General features: G+C 52.4%; 1 protein-coding gene across 17 annotated transcripts in view; it reads left to right on the forward strand.

The window, feature by feature from the left end:
* PHLDB1 (pleckstrin homology like domain family B member 1) overlaps positions 1-18,769 on the forward strand; it is a 53,202-nt gene extending 34,433 nt beyond the window's left edge. For 8 of the 17 annotated variants that reach the window (XM_053593740.1, XM_053593742.1, XM_053593746.1 and 5 more), the window contains 13 exons: positions 82-171; positions 763-906; positions 3,085-3,225; positions 4,509-4,649; positions 4,779-4,881; positions 5,374-5,418; positions 6,078-6,372; positions 6,457-6,547; positions 8,779-8,925; positions 11,064-11,180; positions 11,430-11,532; positions 16,056-16,141; positions 17,391-18,769. In XM_053593740.1, coding sequence (XP_053449715.1) covers positions 82-171; positions 763-906; positions 3,085-3,225; positions 4,509-4,649; positions 4,779-4,881; positions 5,374-5,418; positions 6,078-6,372; positions 6,457-6,547; positions 8,779-8,925; positions 11,064-11,180; positions 11,430-11,532; positions 16,056-16,141; positions 17,391-17,531 — 1,644 coding nt within the window. In that variant the 3' untranslated portion in view covers positions 17,532-18,769. The remainder of the gene's footprint in view (positions 1-81; positions 172-762; positions 907-3,084; positions 3,226-4,508; positions 4,650-4,778; positions 4,882-5,373; positions 5,419-6,077; positions 6,373-6,456; positions 6,548-8,778; positions 8,926-11,063; positions 11,181-11,429; positions 11,533-16,055; positions 16,142-17,390) is intronic. The other 9 variants (XM_053593744.1, XM_053593750.1, XM_053593749.1 and 6 more) reach the window with 5 other exon arrangements.
* Positions 18,770-18,925: the final 156 nt, after the last annotated feature.

Here is an 18,925-nt window from a genome sequence, read left to right on the forward strand (position 1 = left end):
CGCCCACACAGGGGCCTACCTCACATGGTCTCCTCGCCTTCATTCCCACTCCTCTCTGACCCTGCCACCCTGGGCTCGCAGGAGAAGGAGAAACTGACCATGCTGGAAAGGAGATACCACTCACTCACGGGGGGCAGGCCTTTCCCGAAGACCACATCGACCCTCAAAGAGGTAACACGGTTGGGCAAACCAAAGCATCAGGCCACAGGGGTGTCCTGGAAGGCTCTGGAGCAATACATGGCACTTTTACCCCTGTGTGAGGTTGAGTACGGGGTCATCTTCCTGAACTAGAGATTTGAGGAGGAATAGACCTGAAATCTGGGATTTAACCTTTCCTGCTACCAGCTGCTGCTTTTTAGTTGCCTTTTGGGTTCCCAGGAGCCCACTGATCTCACTGTTGTAGGTGGCTGAATTATGTGGGTGTGCTCAGGGTCCTGGGTAGGGTGGGTGGATATAGCTCAGAGGTTTGGCGGGGGGGACAAGGCTGAATGGACTCACTTTGAGGGGGAGTGGAGGATCTAGGGATGCTAATCCGGGGTCATCTGTCTGGAGTCAGGCATCTGTTTAAGAAGGGGGCATTGAGGCCCGGTAAGTGTTTCTTTCCCAGGTCTGCAAGCCTGGGTGTGTGGTCCAAGTAAGACATGCAGGTTTCTTGACCTCTTTCCCTCCCTCCCTGCCTCACTTACGTGACAGTTTAGGCTTGCGGTGGGGGGCTGGGCTGAGTGTGACAGATACAGCCCCTCACCTTTACCCTCTCTGTAGGCTGAGCTGCTCATCTCTGAGTCCTCAGGGATGGAGCTGGGGACTAAGGTTCTGGGCCCATTCTCAGGGTCTTCTCTGGCCAGGACTTCCTCTGTCCCTTTAACCCCACCTGCTTCCACTCCACTCAGCCCCAAAGCACAAGAGGTAACCACAGCTAACTGTGTGTTCTGCTTTGCCCACCGCCTGCCCGCTGAGCTCCTGCCTAGCTCCTGCCTATGTCTCCTCCTGGGGCCCCGCTGAAGGGCATGTGATGCTAATCCTTTGGCTGGCCAGGGTTTGGGGGAGTGTGTGCCTGTGCTATCCTGCTGCTCCATAGAGTGCAAAGTCAGAGTGTCGATTTGCATATTAATTTGCCTTAAATCTGCATGTCATTCATCAGTTCTCACAACATGCTGGATGGACTCTCTGGCTCATTTTTTCTGTGATGCCCAGAGGATAATCTGTTTCTGGAGCTAGGCCTGGATGGGCTCCTGACACAGGGCAGGCATAGGATCCTGTGCTGTGATTCAGCATGCATTACGGATGTCTGCTGTGCTCCCAGCACCCAGATAAGCTCAGATGCTAAGGATATGTGATTAATGTGACAGTCTCTGTCCTCCCAACCCACAACCAAAAGTGCTAGCATCTTTCCCAGGACTTACTTCCTTGCTAAGGCCTCTTTGTCAGAGCTCATCTTGCTCAGGCCTTGGTGATGTCTCCGCCTCCCCTCACTACTTCCAGCTCCTGCCCTGGCAGATAGGGTGTGAGGGAACTCTGGGAATGATGTGATCCGTGCTCAGTGCTGCATGTGTGTGCCCTACTGGGGATGCCAGGGTGTTGGAGTTAGGTGAGGTGTTGGAGTTGGGTGAGGTCTCTGGGTCCTGATCCTCAGTGGGTTCCTGGAAGGCCTTCCCTGGGCTTCTCTGGTTGCCTCCAGCTCAGGGTGAACCCAGGGATGAGCCTCGAGGGTCTGCCTGGGGCAGGGACTGGATGCTAAGGGGGCTTTCAAAGTGGAGGTCAGAAGGAACCTTCATTCAGACCATCAGTTCTGCTCACTCTTTCCTGGTCCCTGCTACCCCCACAGCCAGCTGTAGCCATAATGGGCAGCTGAGTGCCCCATTCCTTCTCTGGACTTTGTATTGACATGGAGTGATGGCCCTGTAGCCTGGCATGGAGTGTGGAGTATTGGGTACCTGGGTGAACCTGTTAACCTCTTCTCTGTCCCTCCCTCCCCTTCCCACTGGGTGCCCTAGGAATATGTGAGCCTGGCAGAGGTTCTCCAGCTGTGTTCCCGCTTGGACCCCTGTGCTTCTGCCACCTCCCCCAATGTGCTCACCCACCCCCTGCCTGACAGTGAGGTACCAGCCACTGAGGGTGCCTACCAAGTGCCTAAGGCCTGCTTGTGGTTGCCCTAGATTCCCTCCTGGGCCTGGATGGAGGTGGGACAGCAGGGTCTGTCTTCAATAGTGAGAAAGAAGGGTAGCTAGCACTGGGGGGATTAAGGTGGTTCCCTTTCTTCCCTGGGGCCTTGAGAGCTTTCTTTAGCTGCTTATGGCTCTGGGTGGGCCAGGCCTTCTGCTCTGGGATGAGGGCCTCATGCTGAGAGGATGCTGGCTCTCCTGGCCTTGTGGGCTCTGCAAGTCTCTGCTCTGTACATCTTATCCCCTCCCTCCCCTCCCCCTTGGACAGGGCCATCTCTTGCGTTTCAGCCCCATTAACTTCTTATATTCCCTCCTGCCTCTGTCGGGCCTTGCCCCAGTACGTGTCGCTTGAGCCGCTAAAGGTGATGTGGGGCGCCTCCCCTGTGCCCCCAGCCCATGCACCAGGCTTGCTTCCTTGGGCCTCTGCCTCCCGGGAACTGGCTTCCGCCACCTGCCTTCCTCCCGTGCTGCCCGCCTCCTCCTTCACTGCCATCACGCCTTTACCCAAGGTTGGTGGTCTGTGAGTTCATGCCACCCCCATGGCTTGCTCTGTGCGTGTTTTGCTCCTGCTAACCCAGCCTGTCAGCTCTAGGCCAGCTCCAGGGCAGTGCTCAGTGCCTGTGGCTCTGGCTAGTGGCTGGCGTCATGCCTGACATACCTGTGTCTGTGGTCTGGGAGTCATACACTGACTGTTTCTCTTTGCCCTTAGCATGTTCTGGGGAACTGTTTTCTCACTGTTTTTCTCTTCTTTTCTTTATGCTCTCTCTCCGCCCCCCCTCCCCCCTTTCCTCACCTTTCGTCCATTTCTCCGACATGGCCCTCCATTACCCTGCCTCGAACATCCCCCTTCTTCCCATCCTTTCCTTTCCCCTCATTTCCCGGCCTTTCCTGTCTCTGTCCTCCTCCCTATCTCCTCCTCCAGATGGAGAAGCTGCTGCTCCCTGCTGTAGACTTAGAGCAGTGGTACCAGGAGCTGATGGCCGGGCTGGGGACTGGCCCCGCTGCAGCCTCCCCTCGCTCTTCCCCCCCGCCTCTGCCTGCCAAAGCTTCCCGTCAGCTGCAGGTAACCCCTCCTTCACCGCCATCCACCCACTCCTTGCTGCTGTCTTCTCTGAGTATTTCCTGCAGATCCATCAGCTACACGGTGCCACCTGTGTAGGGGAGCCCAGCCTGGGCAGGGAGGGGGACTCTGGTCCCTGAAAAGGCAGTGAAGGAGTGAAGGTCTCTTCATAGGCACATTCTGTGGCTGGAAGGCCAGCCCCCTGAGTCCAAGGGTGACATGACTGTCCTGTAGAAGGAGGTTCTGGCATTTATTTTGTACCCTGTGCTGACCTAGGCCGTGTGTCTCTTCTGTCCTTGGCTGTCCCCAGCGCCATAGCCTCTTACTCAGTTTGGGGGCTCACATTCTTGGGCTTGTAGCACTTACAATAAGCTTGTCCTAGAAGAACTGTTAGTATTGTGTTCTTCTGATCTCCCCAGGGGTGACACTTGGAGGCAGAAAAGAAGGGAACAAAGAGTCCTAAGTGACAGCCCTGAGGACATGCCTAGGCTACCTTAGAGTTGCCATGGAGTGGATGGGCCTCTGTCAAGCAGCTGACCATGAGGGTGGGGACAGGGTGCTAAGATAGTCTTTTCCCTAAGTTTCCCTCCACTGACTTGCTGTAGTGGCCTATATTCCACCATTCAAGATTCATACCTATAGCCAGGTGTGATGGTGGGCACCTGCAGTCCCAGCTGCTAGGGAGGCTGAGGCAGAAGGACCGCTTGCATTTTACAGGCCAAATACTAGGGCCTGGAGGAGAGAGGTAATCTTCCCAAGGCCACACAGCTAGAAAGTAGCAGGGCTTATGCTTAGAGTCAGGGCTCTTACTCCAAAGGCCATGTGTACTGTACATTAGCGCTGTGAGGGAGCTTGTCAAATATTTAGTCTATCTTTACCCTCTTCTTCTGAAGATCAGGAAGCCGAGGCTCAGAGTGGGGAGGTGCATGGGCCAAGGTCACTTAGTGGCAGAGCTGGGACCAGGGTGATCCTGGCCTCCAGTTGGTCTCCTACACACTCTAGCTGACTACCTTGCCTGGGTTTGTTTATAGGTCCTTTCTCAGAAGGACAGGGGTGGGCCAGGGATTGGCTCAGAGAGAACAGCCCAAAAAGGAGACGTGGCAGCTACCAACAGCATCTACCCATTGGGCTGGCCCAGGAGGCTCAATCCTGTTGTTACACAGAGTCAAAAAGCCTCAGAGGCCTGGTGCCAGGGCAGTACCTCAGATCACAGCCAGCCTACATGACATGGGGGTGGTGGCCAGTGGGGAAGCCTGATGTCACCAGGTAGTATCTTTTCCCTTTAGGTTTACCGCTCCAAAATGGATGACGAGGCCACTAGCCCTCTGCCCCGGACCCGCAGTGGCCCCCTCCCCTCCTCCTCTGGCTCTTCCTCCTCCTCCTCCCAGCTCAGCGTGGCTACCCTGGGCCGTAGCCCCTCCCCAAAGGTCTGAGGACAGGGAGGGGGGCCGTGTGTGTGGTGGGGGATAAGACTGCTATGCTGGGGAGAGGCCAAAGCCTTGGGGATGGGATAGGGTCTTCTGAGCCCAGGTTCCAACGCTCCATTCCCTCTGCAGAGTGCTCTGCTCACCCAGAACAGCACGGGCAGCCTTCCACGCAACCTGGCAGCTACGCTGCAGGACATTGAGACCAAGCGCCAATTGGCTCTGCAGCAGAAGGGTGAGTGGCTGCAGTGCCAGCCCACCTGCTCTCCTGGGGGACCCTGGATAGTTGCCGTTCCTGCTCCGCCATGCCTTATACCATGCCCATACCCACACACCTTTCACACGGTGTTTTTTCTTTCACTGGGACCTCAGCAAAGGAGAAAGGATTTAGGTCGGACACCTAAAAGAGAGCCTCCTGGATATGTATCAAAAGACTCCAGGCCAGGAGACTAAAGGCCTGGGAGGCGGTGACATTTTCTTTCCTAGAGAGCGCAGCCAATAAGGGAAATGCTCGCTAACCTGGATAGGGTTAGACATCGCCTTGCCCGGAGGCAGGGGAATAAATTTGATGACCTGCAGAATTGGTTCCCTGAGATATTGGCTCTGGGGACCTAGGGGTCCTTGTTGCTTATGTGCAATTTGGTTGTTTTGAAAGTCCATGTCTGTGCCTCTCTCTCCTCTCATCCCTGTGTCTCTCTACCCTCTGCCCGGGGGCCCCCCACGCCAGTCAAGTCGCTTCCTGCCGAGCCCCTCCCAACTGACGACCCAGCAGGTAGAGCGTTGGTCACAGAGGGCGTTGCTTTGTCCAGCCAGCCCTTGCCCTGACATCAGCATGATGTGTCCTGCCCAGGCCGCCACTTCCTGCAGACAGGCTCCCAGGCTGAGCTGGGTTGGGGTGTCCAGCTGGCCTCACCTGCAGCTGGCCTCTCTCCTGCCTTTAGCTGTGCTCTCCCCTGTGTCTGCTGCCGTATTTCCTGCTCTTGTTGCTCTCGCTTCTGCCTTGCAGGGGGTCTGCCTTGGCACCCTGGCTGCGCATGGGTCTTCCTCCAGCTCTTCCTTCTTCCTTCCCCCGCTGGCAGGGTGGGTGCACGTGTCCTGCCCATCTGTATAGTCCTCAGCTGTGGGCTGATGCCAGCTGGCTGTCACACTTCCAGGGTACCACCTGGGCAGGTTTGGTGCTCTGTGTGGGCTCAGGATATGAAAAGAGCACTAAAGCCGGACTGTGCGGCTGTGGCCGACTATGCGGGCGACTGAAGCAGGGCAGCTGGGCCTGCAGCTCTGGGGGCCTCCGGGGAGCTGGGAGGCGGACGAGGAGCTGCTCTGTGTTAACCTCTCCCTGCTTACCTCCTCCCCGTCTGTGATGCTGCCAGTGTCTCCCTTCCCCCTGGTGGGCAGGGATCCCACGGTGACTCCCACCTGTCTCTCCTGCAGGCCAGCAGGTGATTGAAGAGCAGCGGCGGCGACTGGCTGAGCTGAAGCAGAAAGCAGCAGCCGAGGCACAGTGCCAATGGGATGCCCTGCATGGGGCTGCGCCCTTCCCGGCAGGCCCCTCAGGCTTTCCCCCACTCATGCACCACTCCATTCTACACCACCTGCCAGCTGGGCGGGAGCGTGGGGAGGAGGGCGAGCACGCCTATGATACGCTGAGCCTGGAGAGCTCGGACAGCATGGAGACCAGCATTTCCACGGGGGGCAACTCAGCCTGCTCCCCTGACAACATGTCCAGGTAGCTCCCCACACCTGGGCCCACCGCCTCCACCAGCCACTCCTGGGCTCCTTGATGCACCCCCTCTTCCACTTCCCTCTCCAGTGCAAGTGGTCTGGATATGGGGAAGATCGAGGAGATGGAGAAGATGCTGAAAGAGGCTCATGCAGAAAAGAGCCGGCTCATGGAGTCAAGGGTGAGGCTGACCTGGACCAGGGAACCAGAGGTGGGGGGGACCCAGAACTGCCTGCCACCTGCCCAGGGCCTTGTTCCTCACCAAGCCCTTCCTCCCACATTAGCCTTGCAGCATTCCCTTGGGATAGGAAGTGTCTCTCCTTGGGGAGCAGAGGGAGCTTAGGGAAGTCACAACGGCTTCATATGGGTGTGGAGCTGGGACTCAGCAAAGGGGGCATAGGTTGCCTGAGGAAATCTGTGTCTGGGGAGGAAGGTGGTTAAATAAAGATCTGCAGAAAATGTTCTGCGTCTACCATGCAAGGCACCTGCATCTCTGGAGATGAAAATGGGACCTCAGCAGCCAGAGGGATTTTTTTTTTTTTTTTAAGGATACTGACTGGGCAGCACCTGTGGTTCTAAGGAGTAGGGCGCCGCCCCCATATGCCAAAGGTGGTGGGTTCAAACCCAGCCTTAGCCAAAAACTGCAAAAAAAAAAAAAAAGGTACTGACTGTTTGGATCCAGGACCAACCAGAAAAGAATGCCTCTTATTTACATCAAAATATGGCAATTTTGTAAACATCTCTTGGTAAATGGAGGGAAAGGAGGGTTAGCTGAGTTTTGAGCTGAGACAGAATGGCAAATGGGAGTTAATGGTATAGAGATGTTTGTCATTGATCAGGACTCATAAAGCATCACTGATGTGTTCTGTATCTGATAATTGGTTTTAATGACCTTTAACATCCTTTTATAATGATTTTTTTTTTTTTTTTTTGAGACAGAGTCTCACTTTGTTGCCCTCAGTAGAGTGCTGTGGTATCACAGCTTACAGCAACCTCAAACTCTTAGGCTTAAGCGATTCTCTTGCCTCAGCCTCCCAAGTAGCTGGAACTACAGGTGTCTGCCACAATGCCCAGCTATTTTTTGGTTGTAGTTGTTGTTTGGCAGGCCCAGGCTGGATTCGAACCCGCCAGCTGCAGTGTATGTGTCTGGTGCCCTAGCCACTGAGCTACAGGCGCCACGCCAGCAAATGGTTCTAATTTGGAGTTTCAAGAGCCTTAAGTTAGTGATTGAAGAAGGACTACTGAATATATTAGTTGTTCAAAAAAAGTTGTATGGCTAGGTGCCTGTGACTCAGGCGCCACATGGCGACAGCTTGAGGCTCTGTCTCAAAAAAAAAAAAAAGTTGTATAAATCGGGTAGGGTGGCTCACTCCTGTAAACCCTAGCACTCTGAGAGGCTGAGGCAGGTAGACTCTTGAGTTCAGGAGTTTGAGACCAGCCTGAACAAGAGCAAGACCCCATCTCTACTAAAAATAGAAAAAAAAAAATAGAAAAGTGAGCTGGACTTAGTGGCATATACCTGTAGTAGTCCCAGCAACTTGGAAGGCTGAGGAGGATTGCTCAAGCCCAAGAGTTTGAGGTTGTTGTGAGGTATGATACCAGGACACTCTATCCAGTGTGACAGAGTGAGACACTGTCTCAAAAGGAAAAAAAAAAGTTGTATAGATAATCCATGTTCTAAAAATTCAGATAAAATTGTAAGAGCCCCATTTTAATATTTATTTATTTATTTGTTTGTTTTTTTGAGACGGAGTCTCACTTTGTTGCCCTTGGTAGAGTGCCATGGCGTCATAGCTCACAGCAACCTCAAACTCTTGGGCTCCAGTGATTCTCTTGCCTCAGCCTTCCAAGTAGCTGGGAATAAAGACGCACGCCATAACGCTTGGCTATTTTTGTTGTTGTTGTTGTAGTTGTCATTGTTGTTTAGCTGTCCCGGGCTGGGTTCAAACCCACTAGCCTGGGTGTATGTGGCCAGCATCCTACCCACTGAGCTATAGGCACTGCCAATATTTTTTTTTTTTTTTTTTTCACTGCCAATATTTATCGAGTACTGCTTTCCTGCTGGAATTGGTGATGGGCATTTATAGACATGATCTCATTTCATTTTCACTGTAATCCCAGGAGTAGCCATACTTAACTTCATTTTACAGCTGAGGCAACTGAGGCTTAGAAAGTTCAAATGCTTTTTTGTCAGAGCCCATAGCAGGTTGCAGAGCCAAGTTTGAAGCCAGGACAGTCCCATATTTTTAAAGAATTCTTCCTTAACTAGCAAAGCTCTTGGAGAGGGTGGGTTTTGCAGAGAATGCCTCCTAGCCCCCAAGGTAGGGGCCCCCTGCAGCTCCACCCATGACTGAAGAGGGCCTGTTGTGGGGAGAAGGTGGCTATGGGCACTCACCCTGGCTTTGTGGGCAGGAGCGGGAGATGGAGCTGCGACGGCAGGCCCTGGAGGAAGAGCGGCGGAGGCGTGAGCAGGTAGAACGGAGGCTGCAAAGTGAGAGTGCCCGGAGGCAGCAGCTGGTGGAGAAAGAGGTCAAGTTGCGAGAGAAACAGTTTTCCCAGGTGAGGGTGTGGTGGGGTTTGGTGGAAAGGAATGGCTGAGGGCGAGGGCTGTGGAGGAATAGGGAGAGCCCACGTTTCCTCTGCTGGGCTGTAAAATCCATCCTACTCCAGAAAAGATTGCTGTTGGCTTAGCACAAGTAGAATTCTTCCTGGAAGTCATTGATTCCAAGAAACAGACCCTCTGAGGCCTGTTAAAGTGTGTATGTGAGTTAGGGTGGGTGGGTTGTGAGATGTGACCACCTAGTAGACATCTAGGGTCAGAGAAGAGGGGCTGAACCTCTCAGAGATGGGAGCTGAGAGTCAAGAATCAGGGGACTCCCCTTGGCCTCCCTGAGGGGCCTCTTGTCTGCTTCCAAGCCTTCTCATGGAACTTCCCAGCATTCTGGGTCTCACCCAGGAGGGCCTCTCTGCTCTGCTCTTCACCATCAGTGGATGACCTCACTCTGACGTTTGGTTTACATTTCTTTTTTTTTTTTTTTTTTTTTTGGTTTTTGGCCGGGGCTAGGTTTGAACCCGCCACCTCCAGCATATGGGACCGGCGCCTACTCCTTGAGCCACAGGCGCCGCCCTTGGTTTACATTTCTAAGACAGAATTGTGCTAGTTACTCCTTCGGATAGAAATCCCTCCTCTTTACACAAAACTCAGCTCTGCCCTTTCTACTTTTTTTTTTGACACAGAGTCTCACTATATCGCCCTTGGTAGAGTCCTGTGGGATCACAGCTCACAGCAACCTCCAACTCTTAGGCTTAAGCAATTCTCTTGCCTCAGCCTCCCAAGTAGCTGGGACTAAAGGCGCCCACCACAAAGCCCAGCCATTTTTTGTTGCAGTTGTCATTATTGTTTAGCTGGCCTGGGTTGAGTTCAAAGCCGCCACCCTCGGGGTATGTGGCTGGCGCCATAACCACTGTGCTACGGGCGCCCAGCCATGCCCTTTCCCCTTAAACAGGAGACTTGAGCAGAACAGTTGAAGGGAGAAGGAGAAATTGGACTGGGCAGGGAACTCTGCCCATATCTCTGGTCCCAGATCCTGCCCAACCCCTCCCTCTCCCCCACCCTGTGAGAACTGCAGGACTCAGAAAGGCTTCCAGTTGAGTTTCCATAGGTTTACCCAGGTAGGGGGTCTCCTGGGGCCTCCCCCTAACAGTGAGCAGTGATCTCAGCTCCTTCATTTCCTATGATGCAACAACATAAATTCTAAGGGGGAGGTTGGCGTAATTGGGTTTGGGAATTAAAAAATAATGAGAAATTTCCAGTCTGTCTCCCTGGATCTAAAAAAAAAAAAGTGAGAAACTCCATCTGTGGTTGGAATGTTTGTCAAATGGCTAGATCCCCTTTCGTGCCTCAGTGACCAGTCTGAGGCTCAGGCATTGTTGGAGGGGCCGCCCGTGTCTGATGTGGGAGGTGGGTGAGCCAGCTCATCTTTGGGGTTGTGTGTTTTATTTTGTCTTTAAATAGTTTGTGATGTTTCTTTTTCCTTTTCTTGCCACTTTAGTGTTATTCTGGTAAAGGATGAGTAGAAAAATATTTCACTTGACTCGGAATTCTAGTTATTAGTGGGGATGGAATAGACCTTAGTAGTTATCTAGTTTAAAGCTCTTGTTTTGCACGTAAGGAAACTGGGCCCAGAGAAGGGATATGACCCCAATGAAGTCCCACTGGGAAGTCAGAAACTAGATTTCTTTCTTTTTTTTTTTCAGTTTTGACCAGGGCTGGGTTTGAACCCGCCACCTCTGGCATATGGGGCTGGGGCCCTACTTCTTTGAGCCATAGGCGCTGTCCCAGAAACTAGATTTCTTATGGGGCTTTTCTTCCCAGAGGCGTGTTGCTTTAGTCTGGCCTCTTGCTTTAGTCTGTTCAGCCCAGGATGGGGAGAGCCAAGACAAGGATGGCTGTGTCCTGTTCCAAGGTGGGAAAAGTGAAGTGTGGAGTCACTTAGCCATTTGCCCAGGCCTGGGCAGGGTCTGCACTGGTATGCAGGTCTCCACTTTTGCCATAGACTCTGTAAAGTCAGAGTGACAGCCTTGCGGATAGGAACAGGAGTGCTATCAGGCTATTGGAGGTTCAGGGCCAAAGCTCGGGACAGGGAAATGATGGGGGAAGACAGGAGACTGTGCTAACCCTTGCCTTCTGCCCCCAGGCACGACCCCTGACCCGCTACCTGCCAATCCGGAAGGAAGACTTTGACCTAAAGATCCATATTGAGTCATCAGGTCATGGTGTGGATACCTGCCTGCACGTGGTGCTCAGCAGCAAGGTGGGAGGCGTGCACCGCACTGGGCCCTGCAGGGAGGGAGGGCCCCTGGTTAGAGGCACCTTCTAGGTCCTCAGAATAGTGGCCTTGGTTCTTGCGCTAATCTAACCAGGTCCCCAACCAAGGATCTGACGTGTTGGCCTGAAGAGGTGTTGGGGACAGTTCCCCCCCAGATGCAGGCACAGGCAGTGGCACACAGTTAAGATTTAGGGCTGTGCTCTGGGGTCTTTTCTTACTTCTGTTTCCCGCCAGGTCTGCCGTGGCTACTTGGTCAAAATGGGTGGCAAGATTAAATCATGGAAGAAGCGCTGGTTTGTCTTCGACCGCCTCAAGCGTACCCTTTCCTATTATGTGGGTGAGTTCCCACAAGGCTTCTCCCAGAGCCAGCCAGGCTCTTGGGCTCTCTAACCCAGGACAGCTTGGTTTTCTGGCAGGAGGCCAAGCTTCCAAGTCGGGGGCCAGAGGTTTGGGCTGGGCCTTATCCTCCCCACCCAGATTGCCTCCATTTATTTATTTATTTAGAGACAGAGTCTCACTCTATCACCCTGGGTAGAGTGCTGTGATGTCATAGTTCTCTGCAACCTCAAACTCTTGGGCTCAAGCAATCCCCTTGCTTCAGTCTCCTGAGTAGCTGGGACTGTAGGTGCCCACTACAGTGCCCAGCTAATTTTTCTATTTGTAGTAGAGACAGGGTCTTGCTCTTGCTTAGGCTTGTCTTGAACTCCTGAGCTCAAGCAATAATCCACCTGCTTCAGCCTCCCAGAGTGCTAGAGTTATAGGCATGAGCTCTTTGATTTTCCTTATTTTTTTTTGTCAAGATAAGAGTTCTACCCTATGCCCTGAGCAGAGTGCAATGGCATCGTAGCTCACTGCAACCTCAGACTCCAGCTGTGGGCATCCTGCTGCCTCAGCCTCCAAAGCCGCTGGGATTACAGGCGCTTGCCGTGGCGCCCGGCTGGGATTTTGTATTTTTTTTTCATGAGTCAGGGTCTCACTCTCACTCAGACAAGCCTCAAACTCCTGAGCTCCAGCAGTCCTCCCACCTCAGCCTCCCACAGTGCTGGGATTATAGGTGTGAGCCACTGCACCCGGCCCATAAAGCACTCTTAATGCCATTTCACAGATGAAGAAAATGAGGCTCAGAGAAGTTAAGTGAATTGCCCAAGGTGTCATAGCTCCTAAGAGGCAGGGCTGAGACTGAACCTGGGCAACTAGACTTCAGAGCGGAGAAGAGGGGACAGAGAGGTGGCACCCTGGGCCAGGTCTGCCCCATGTGGGGAAAGAAGAAGAGAGACCAGCAAGAGGAGCAGGGGCAGGAAGCCAGCACTGACCATGTGCCAGGTGCTGGGCTGGGGCTTGGCACATGTTACCTTATTCAATGTCTATGAAACAAAAGGAGACCAAGTTCAGATGGCAGGAGTGGGGGTGGGGATGGAAACAGGGAAGGAAGCCAACCAAAGGAGCAGACATTTGCAAACAGGAGGTGGCACCAATGATACTGGCTGCTGCAGAAAGGCCAAGAATGATGTGGTCCAAAGGCCATTAGACTCAGGGATGGGAGCTTGTCAGGAGCAGGGTTTCCACTGTGTACGGGGTGGCAGCCAGACTGCACAGGATCCAGAATAGGAGGTGGTAAGGAAGCAGACAGTGGAACGTGTTACTATTCCTAGTGAAGGAAGGGACAGGATGGAACAGCAGGTACTGGGGGGCTGACCAGGTCCAGAGCCAGGGCAGGGCTGGGTCCTGTCTTAAGGAGGACATGTCAGAGAGGAGCCTGTGGCTGGATCATGACCCTGGTGTGCCTAGCCTCTTCCACCTGGCTCTCCTTCCCCCCACCTACTCAGTGGAAACCTCATTGCATGGGGTCCAGATTAGATATTGCCTCCATGAAGCCTTTCCACTCCTTACTAGGAGTTGTTCTTGCTCTCCTCTGAACTCCTGCATTATCTAGGGTCCCTTTTGCCATGTGACATCAGTCCAGGGGCAAAACGATATAATGACAGGTGCCACACGTTACGTGCCAGACACTGTACTAAATGCTTTGAGTGCGTTATCTCAATACTTGTGACAACCTGTGATAGGGACGTGCTCTTGTGGAGTTCCTAACCTCGCCTGAGGTTACACAGCTAGTAAATAGGTTGTGTGTCTGTACACTTACAAAAGTTTTGAGACACACAAACATCAAGAAATGTCAAATCTGTGTGGATGGAAACCAACGAAGCCCTCCCAGCAACACAGATAAGTCAAGCAAGTTGAAATTTGCACAGGTGAAGCAGAAAGGATGCTGTTGACTGTGTTTTGTAGGAGTGAAATAATGAATAATAGCACAGTCTGTCTCAAAGACCCACGCACTTTCCTCTCCGCTAGATTATAGGTTCCTAAGAATGGTCTCTCACTTCTCTTTGGATCTCTGCACCTAGGAATCATCATTCATTGTGGATGGAGCAACTGTGTGCCAGGCACATAGATAGTTGTTAATGTTAGGGGAGGTAGACCTATGGATGAATAAAGGAGGATTCAGATTCAGCGTGATAAGTTCTGGACAAATGTGGTCAAAGGAGGAGCTGCTTCTAGCTGGCACCATTGGTTTCATGGTTGGCATGACCTCTCCTGTAGGACTCAGGCTCACTGTCAGTTTGCCCTTCTCCTTTCTGCCTCCAGGTACTTTTTTTTTTGTAGAGACAGAGTCTCACTCTATGGCCCTCGGTAGAGTGCCGTGGCCTCACACAGCTCACAGCAACCTCCAACTCCTGGGCTCAGGTGATTCTCCCACCTCAGCCTCCGGAGTAGCTGGGACCACAGGCGCCCGCCATAACGCCCAGCTATTTTTTTGGTTGCAGTTCGGCCGGGGCTGGGCCTGAACCCACCACCCTCGGTATATGGGGCTGGTGCCCTACCGACTGAGCCACAGGCGCCGCCCCCTGCCTCCAGGTACTAAGAGCTACATATATACACTAACTGCTATATACATCAAGGAAGTGAGCTTCCTTTTTTTTAATATTAGGAAAATATATTAATATAGGTCAAAAATAAAAATTTATAAAAAGGTTTAAATTGAGAAGTATGTCCCTACATGCTACAGATAACCACTTTTGTTAATCTCAGGTGTATCCTAAAGTTTCTGTAGAGCATAAGCAAACGCAAACATATTCTTACCTCTTTTTTTTTGCACAAAAGGTGGTATACATTCCTTGTTTCTCTCCAAATGTATCTCAGAGGTCTTTCCATATTATATATTTCTGTATTTAGGAGGGGTGCAGTGGCTCAAGCTGTAATCCCAGCACTCTGGGAGGCTGAGGCAGGCAGATTGCTTCAGCTCCCAAGTTCAAGATCAGGATCGGCACCTGTAGCTCAGCAGCTAGGGTGCCAGCCACATACACCGGAGCTGGTGGGTTCAAATTCAGCCCGGGCCTGCCAACAACAATGACAACTACAACTAAAAAATAGCCAGGCATTGTGGTGGGCACCTGTAGTCCCAGCTACTTGGGAGGCTGAGACAAGAGAATCGCTTAAGCCCAAGAATTTGAGGTTGCTGTGAGCTGTGAAACCACAGCACTCTACTGAGGGTGACACAGTGAGACACTGTCTCAAAAAAAAAAAAAAACAAGTTCAAGACCAGCATAATTAAGAGCAAGTCCCCTGTCTCCAAAAAATAACCAGGCATTGTGGCAGGCATCTGTAGTCCCAGCTACTTGGGAGGCTGAGGCAAGAGGATTGCCCGAGCCCAGGAATTTAAGGTTGCTGTGAACAATAACGCCATGGCACTCAACCCCAGGGCGACTGAGTGAGACTCTGTCTCAAAAAAATAAATCAATTAAAAAAAATAATAAATATTTCTGTGTCTAGATAATTATATCTCAATTTGTTTATTCATTTCTTCAAAACAGGTTCTCACTCTATTGCCCGGGCTAGAGTGCAGTGGCATTGTCACAGCTTAATGCAACCTCAAACTCCTGGGCTCAAGCAATCTTCCTGCCTCCAACCTCTGTAGTAGCTGAGACTACAGGCATGCACAACCACACCTGGCTATGTTTTCTAATTTTTGTAGAGATGGGGTCTTGCTCTTGGTTAGGTTGGTCTCGAACACCTAAGCTCAAGCAGTCCTCCTGCCTTGGCCTCCCAATGTGCTAGAACTATAGATGTGAGCCACTGCTCCTGGTCTGTATTTGGATATATTTTATAGATTTATTTCTGAATCTATATCAGATCCCTCTCTCTCTCTCTCTTTTTTTTTTTTTGCAGTTTTTGGCCGGGGCTGGGTTTGAACCCATCACCTCCGGCATATGGGGCCAGCGCCCTTCTCCTTTGAGCCACAGGCGCTGCCCCCAGACCTCTATATCTAACAGCTGATTAGTATTCCATCATGTGGTATACTACAATTTATTAACCAATGTCTACTTGATGGATACTTGGGCTGTTTCCAATTTTGTTACCACAAGTCAGACTACAATGAATAATCTTATAAATTTCTTATTTTGTACATGTGTAAGATAAAATGAGTAAGGCAAATGCCTTTCTGATTTTGATAGACACAGCCAAATTGTCCATAGGGTTTTGCCAGTTTATACTCCTACCTATCATCAGATTGCCTATTTCACCACAGATTTGCCCTAAGTGGCATGTATTTTTTGTTCGTTTTTACCGTTCTGATGGGTGAGAAGGTATCTCAGTGGCGTTCTAATGTGTATTTCTTTGTAATCATGAGTGAGGCTGAGCATTACCCATATTTTCAGGATTCTGTGTGGGCCTCTGTTTTGTGGTCCTAGGAGACTAGAACCTTCACCCACTTCCCAGATGGGGAAGGTCAGGTCACAGAGCCAGTGGAGCTTGTTCTGAAGTGCAGCAGGCCTCCTCAGCCTGCCCTTATTTCCTTTGCAGACAAGCATGAGACGAAGCTGAAGGGGGTCATCTATTTCCAGGCCATCGAGGAGGTGTATTATGACCACCTGCGCAGTGCAGCCAAGGTCAGGAGCAGAGGGTGCCAGAGGGGGACAGAAGGAGGCAGCCCCGGGGGAGGGGGGGCTCAGCAGGGCTCTGGGAGCAAAGGCCTCCAGTCTGCCCACTGCAGAGGCTCGAACCCAGTCCTGTTGTCTTTTGTCAACTTTGTCTTCCTTTCTCCCTCTCCCCTTCCCAGAATAGGTTTTTCCGCTTGGCTATGGTGACTGAGGTACCCCTCTCCACTTAGCAATAACCGCACATTAACACCTCCTATACCCACTGTCCCTGACCCTTGACTTTCCCTTCCACCACCTTCCTTGCCCCACTTGAGGGAGGAGCAGATGATGGGTTGCAAAAAGAAGCTCCTGAGGGCTTGAGTACCTGCCTCCTCTTCCTTATTGCCTGTCCCTCTCCTGGAGGAGATAGTAGGATGTCTCCCTATGGGAGCCAGCAATGCAAAAGGATAGCCAGGAGGGATGGGGGAGCCCTCAGAGACTAGAGCTGATAGATGGGGATTGATAAACAGGAGATATTTGAGGCAGGGCCAGCTGCCCTAATGTAAGTCAGCCTCCTTCCTGCCAGCCCTGGTCTCTGCTCCTCTGGGGTCCTGGCACTCAGCATCCTGCTTATAGCTTTTACCATCTACCCCTTTTTTTGTTGAGAGGAAACTCTGATCCTCAATGGAACAGCTCTTTGTGTCTGATTCTCTCTTTTTTTTGAGACAGAGTTTCACTACGCTGCCCAGTAGAGTGCTGTGCCATCACAGCTCACAGCAACCTCCAACTTTTGGGCTTAAGCAATTCTCTTGCCTCAGCCTCCCAAGTAGCTGGGACTACAGGTGCCTGCCACAATGACTGGCTATTTTTTCTTTTTTTTTTTTGGTTGTAGTTGTCATTGTTGTTTGGCAGGCCCAGGCTGGGTTCGAACCCACCAGCTCTGGTGTATATGGCTGGCGCCCTAGGCACTGTGCTACAGGTGCTGAGCCTATGTGATTCTCTTGATACTCATTTTGAACCTGGGGATGCCAGGGAACAGTGCCTTCTTTGGGAGGGTATGGCCCTGCCAGGGTCCAAGGGGTTTAGAGAGCCCAGGACTGCCATGGTAGCCCACATGGACTGGTGGGGACTAGGCTTTGGGTCTATTTAGGAATAGGCTAGGCCTGAGAATGCTCCAGGGCTTCCTGGGGCCTGGGAGGGAAAAGGGAAAGGGAGGCAGGAAGAGAACGTTCCTGGGTGTGGGCGAGCCACACCTTAGACCTTTCTGTCTCCCTGGCAGAGCCCGAACCCAGCCCTCACCTTCTGCGTGAAGACTCATGACCGGCTGTACTACATGGTGGCTCCGTCTGCAGAAGCCATGCGCATCTGGATGGATGTCATTGTCACAGGGGCTGAGGGCTACACTCAGTTCATGAACTGACAGCCATGGGCCTTCTGGACCCTCAGGCTGGCTGCAGGACCCATGCCTGGCCACCTGCTGCTCTGCTTGCCTGAGAGACAGAGTCCTGTGCCAGGCCTCAGGGCTCATAGGAACAGGGCAGAACGCCATTGGGGCTTTTGTACAAGAAGACTTTGTAATAACTGCCTACGGAGCTCAGTCCTGTGAGCTCGTGGGCTCTGCCCCCCTGAAGAATCAGTTGAAAGATAAAAAGTGGGGAGGGGGCTTTGCTGTCTCCTGAGAGCCCAGAACTTGCAATAACCCTTCAGGGTCCTGCACTGGGCTGGCCAGGCCGAGGAGCTATCAGAGTGGGCCTCTCAGCTCTGACCTGGAGCCTGCTCTGCCCTCCCCAGCCTGTTTTCTCTTTTGTAAAGGACAAATTATGGTACCATAATCTGCCAAAGATCCCTCTTGCCTCAGCCCCTTTGTAGGGGCCTTGAGAGCGGAGCAGAGCCACATCCCCAGTGGGGTGCTTGTAACAGCTCAGGCGGCTACTTCTCAACCCCGCTCTGCCCCCTATTCTTCTTTCTTTTATACTTTTTATTACTTTGCTCAAGGGCTAGAGATCTCAAGTGTCATCCTTGAGGTCCCAGTCCCATCCCCTTATTGCAGACCCATCACCACGGTCACCATAGGGACTGCTTTGTTACCATGGACAATTGCCCACTGTTGCAGCTGTGGGCCATCTGAGGGTACCTGCCATCATCTCTCCAGCCCTCCTTGGGCATCTCATGCTGGGGGAAGGGATTGAACACTTTCTCCCTGCCCCTGGCCTGTGTCACCGGCCCCCAGACCAGTCCTCTCCCTTCCACTCGTGCCTTGCTTAGAGCCAGAAGGGATGAACCCCAAGGATCTAGAGCAGAGGACCGATGCAGGTGGGTTAGGACGCTGGAAGGGCCATCCTCGGTGCTGTACAGCGTTGCATTTCTGACAGGGAAGTGGGGTGCTCAGATGCTCCCACAGAAAAGCCTGAGCAGGAGGGGAAGCAGCAGAGGGAAGGGCCCTGAGGTGCCATCATCCTCCCATCAGCCTTGGAAGGTGATGGGAATGGAGAGTGGAGGACCAGGCCTATCTGGCCTCCACTTCATGCCTTAACACTAAGCCCACCTCTCCTACCCTCCTCCTCAGCACTGGGCCCTTGGTCTCCTGGGCCAAGTCTCCTGGGCCGTTTCTCAGTGTTTGTAAGCATTTCAGCAGAACAATAAAGCCTTTGGACTATGTCAGTGTGTGGAAGGCCAGGTGATATTGAGTGTGTGGTTGGGGCTCTTGGGGCAGTAGGGCCAGGTCTTCCCCTAAAGCAGGATTTCCATCCTATTCAAGGTTTCAGGAGGGAGCCATACCCAGCCCATGACCTTCAAGTCACGACCCTGCCCCAC

The sequence above is a fragment of the Nycticebus coucang genome, chromosome 6, assembly GCF_027406575.1.
Source record: "Nycticebus coucang isolate mNycCou1 chromosome 6, mNycCou1.pri, whole genome shotgun sequence".
In the NCBI taxonomy this organism is placed as follows: Eukaryota; Metazoa; Chordata; class Mammalia; order Primates; family Lorisidae; genus Nycticebus; species Nycticebus coucang.